Below are 2,640 nucleotides of genomic sequence, written 5' to 3' on the forward strand. Positions count from 1 at the left end.
TATTGGATTCTTCAAGGTAAAGTTATGCCAATTCTCCCACGTGTTAGATGATCCAAAAATAAAATATTATCATAGGTTATAAAGTTTGAATAAAATAATTATTGATTTAAGATATTAAATTAATAATTATTATTCTAGAATATTTAATTATTTAATGGACACATTTAAAATTAATATATTGTTGTAACAAGATATGACTCTACAAATGTGTCGTATCTTAGGCTCTATTTTAGGAGATTTGTTAGCAAGTTGTTTGAATAGCATTTATTGTAAGTGGACACTTGTTATTTAATAAGTGATCCATAATTAGAGGTAGTTAGGACATTTTAGCTTATAAATAGCTCATTGCAAGAGTGTTTTGTTGTTCGGGTGTAAACTCTTGCAAAATCAATATGTAATTGTTTTTTCCTGATTAATAAAATTACGTGTCTGAGGACACTTCTGCCATTATTGTGGTATCAGAGCTCCAGTAATGCTGCAGTGGATGTGAGGAGGAGATTCCAGCTCTACAAGTTTTTGGAAAACTCCATTGAATTGATCAGCAAATGATTGGTATGGAATTTGTCCAGTTTTTTTGTTTAAAAGGAACATAAATTTTATTATTGATTTTAGATTTGTAAATTCTAAAATCATTTTTATTATTAAGAAAAACAAAAACAAAAAAATGCAAACTCTGTGTGACTTTTCTGCAAAATATGTGTGGCTATTGTGATGCAACAGATGTGGATTTACATCTATTGAGTGACAATTCCAGTGTCGGCATTCAGACTTTGATAAAGACCCTTGCGCCCGACGGATCCTCCAGTTTCCCTCATAAGACCATTTGACTTCTTCAAACTTCTTTGATTCCTGTTTTCTCACACTTGACTTCTGATCTTCTTTCGCTTCTGTCATGAAAACTTCCTCGTCCATACTCTCATGGATGGTTGAAGTCTCGTAATAAGAAGGGCTGTTGAAGTTGAGGCCTTCAAACCACTCGTTAGAATTGAAGATATCAGGGACCATTTCTGTTGTTATTGTCATGAACAAATCTTCTATGTTGCAATTCAGGCCTGTCTCGGACTGGAAGTAACTGTAATCCTTGACTATACTCTCATAGGCCCTGTTGATCTGCTTGAATCTCTGTTCACTTCCCCTATCTTTACAGACATCAGGGTGGTACTGCCTTGCAAGACGCCTGTAAGCGCACTTGATTTCATTCCTGGAAGCGTTTCTTCTCACCCCAAGAACATAATAATGATCCCCTCTGCAAGCCCTCGCTCTGAAAGTTTCCCCTCTTCTCCTTAGCTCCTCGTCACATGAATTCGAATAGCAGCATGGGACCATGGGTAATCTCACCGAGTAGCAAGCCATTGGACAACAAAGAAATATTCCGATGGGTATTCTCAGTTTCTGATCCAGGTATAAAACCCACCTACAATTTTAGCCTCAAATTTGCAGAGATAGGTATCTACAGGTCTGTGGATCGATCTCCATGGAGTTATAATCACAATTTCTTCTATATACAACGAGAACAAGCGATCCTTGCAAGGTGAGCCAAGATGTCAGTAGATTTGTCAAATCTGGTGTTTTGGTACAAAGCAGAGAATTATAGTTGATGAATGCAGCAATAGAAATCATCGTTTCAACAACAAGAAATCGGACTCCATGCTGCCAGTCTCACACTTGCACCTCATTCATTTTTAACACGGGTTTTAAAGACTTTCATTAAGTTTTAATGGAGAAATAAAATTGTTTTTAGTCTATAATATGTAATATTCTTTGGAGAAATAAGGTGTGAGCAGGTGTAAGGGTTATTTATAAATATTGGGGATATTACATTTAGTAATTTTTTTGGATTAATAAGGTGATTTTATTTGTAATTATTTTTATATATGGAGAGATAAGTGTGACATTGTAACTCAAAGAAATTTTACTTTGGGGGGGGTAACATTTTTTTTACCAGATTTTGCAAGAGCATCATTGTAAAAGTAAAATTTTGAAAATTACCTTGTAAATATTTGAGAAATTGACTAGAGCCAAGTGCAAAGCTCAGTCATTTTTCTCCTGTTCCCATGACTATACGAGCGTCAAGGCCAAGCCCCGCTAAATCATTTTTTGCGGAGTGTGTTGTGTGTTGTGTTGCCCATATTGATATTTTTTCTGAGCCTGATTCTTGGTCCGAAGCTTCAACACTACAATGTCAAAGTTGATTAATTTATTTTCTGATTCCGATAAACTTGAAGGTACAAAATCTTATAAAAAATGGAAATGCCTCATCGAAAGCACTCTCATTTATAATGAACTGTGGCAAGGCATATGTGATGGTGATATTAAGCCAAGTAAACCCACAGATGCAACTACACTAGCAAAATGGGAAGTTAAGAATGCCAAAGCATTAGCTCTCATTAAATCTTCTGTCAATGATGAAATGTATTTCCATATAGAAAATGCTACAGATGCATGGTCTGCTTTGAGAACTTTTAAATACTTCTTTGATAGTCAGTCTGAATCAAAGAAAGTTGATCTACAATTAAAATTGTTGCAACAAAAATTGACTGAAGGAGGTGATGTTCTTGAATATATCTCAAGACTTAAGAATATTAGGCAGGAAATTATTAATGTTGGTTTTCCAGCAGTAGATGATAGCTTTATGGTCAC

At 35.0% G+C, this 2,640-nt stretch overlaps 1 protein-coding gene across 1 annotated transcript; it reads right to left on the reverse strand.

The window, feature by feature from the left end:
• Nucleotides 1-728: 728 nt before the first annotated feature.
• Nucleotides 729-1,353, reverse strand: LOC149264899 (uncharacterized). Its single transcript, XM_089401179.1, has 2 exons — nt 862-1,353; nt 729-734 (listed from the first exon to the last, which is right to left on the reverse strand). Exons 1-2 carry the CDS (start codon nt 1,351-1,353, stop codon nt 729-731), a joined length of 498 nt encoding a protein of 165 aa, XP_089257305.1.
• Nucleotides 1,354-2,640: the final 1,287 nt, after the last annotated feature.

This window comes from Pinus tabuliformis, chromosome 6, assembly GCF_031772625.1.
Source record: "Pinus tabuliformis cultivar Carrire ecotype Pingquan chromosome 6, CPIR1, whole genome shotgun sequence".
NCBI classification, from domain to species: Eukaryota; Viridiplantae; Streptophyta; class Pinopsida; order Pinales; family Pinaceae; genus Pinus; species Pinus tabuliformis.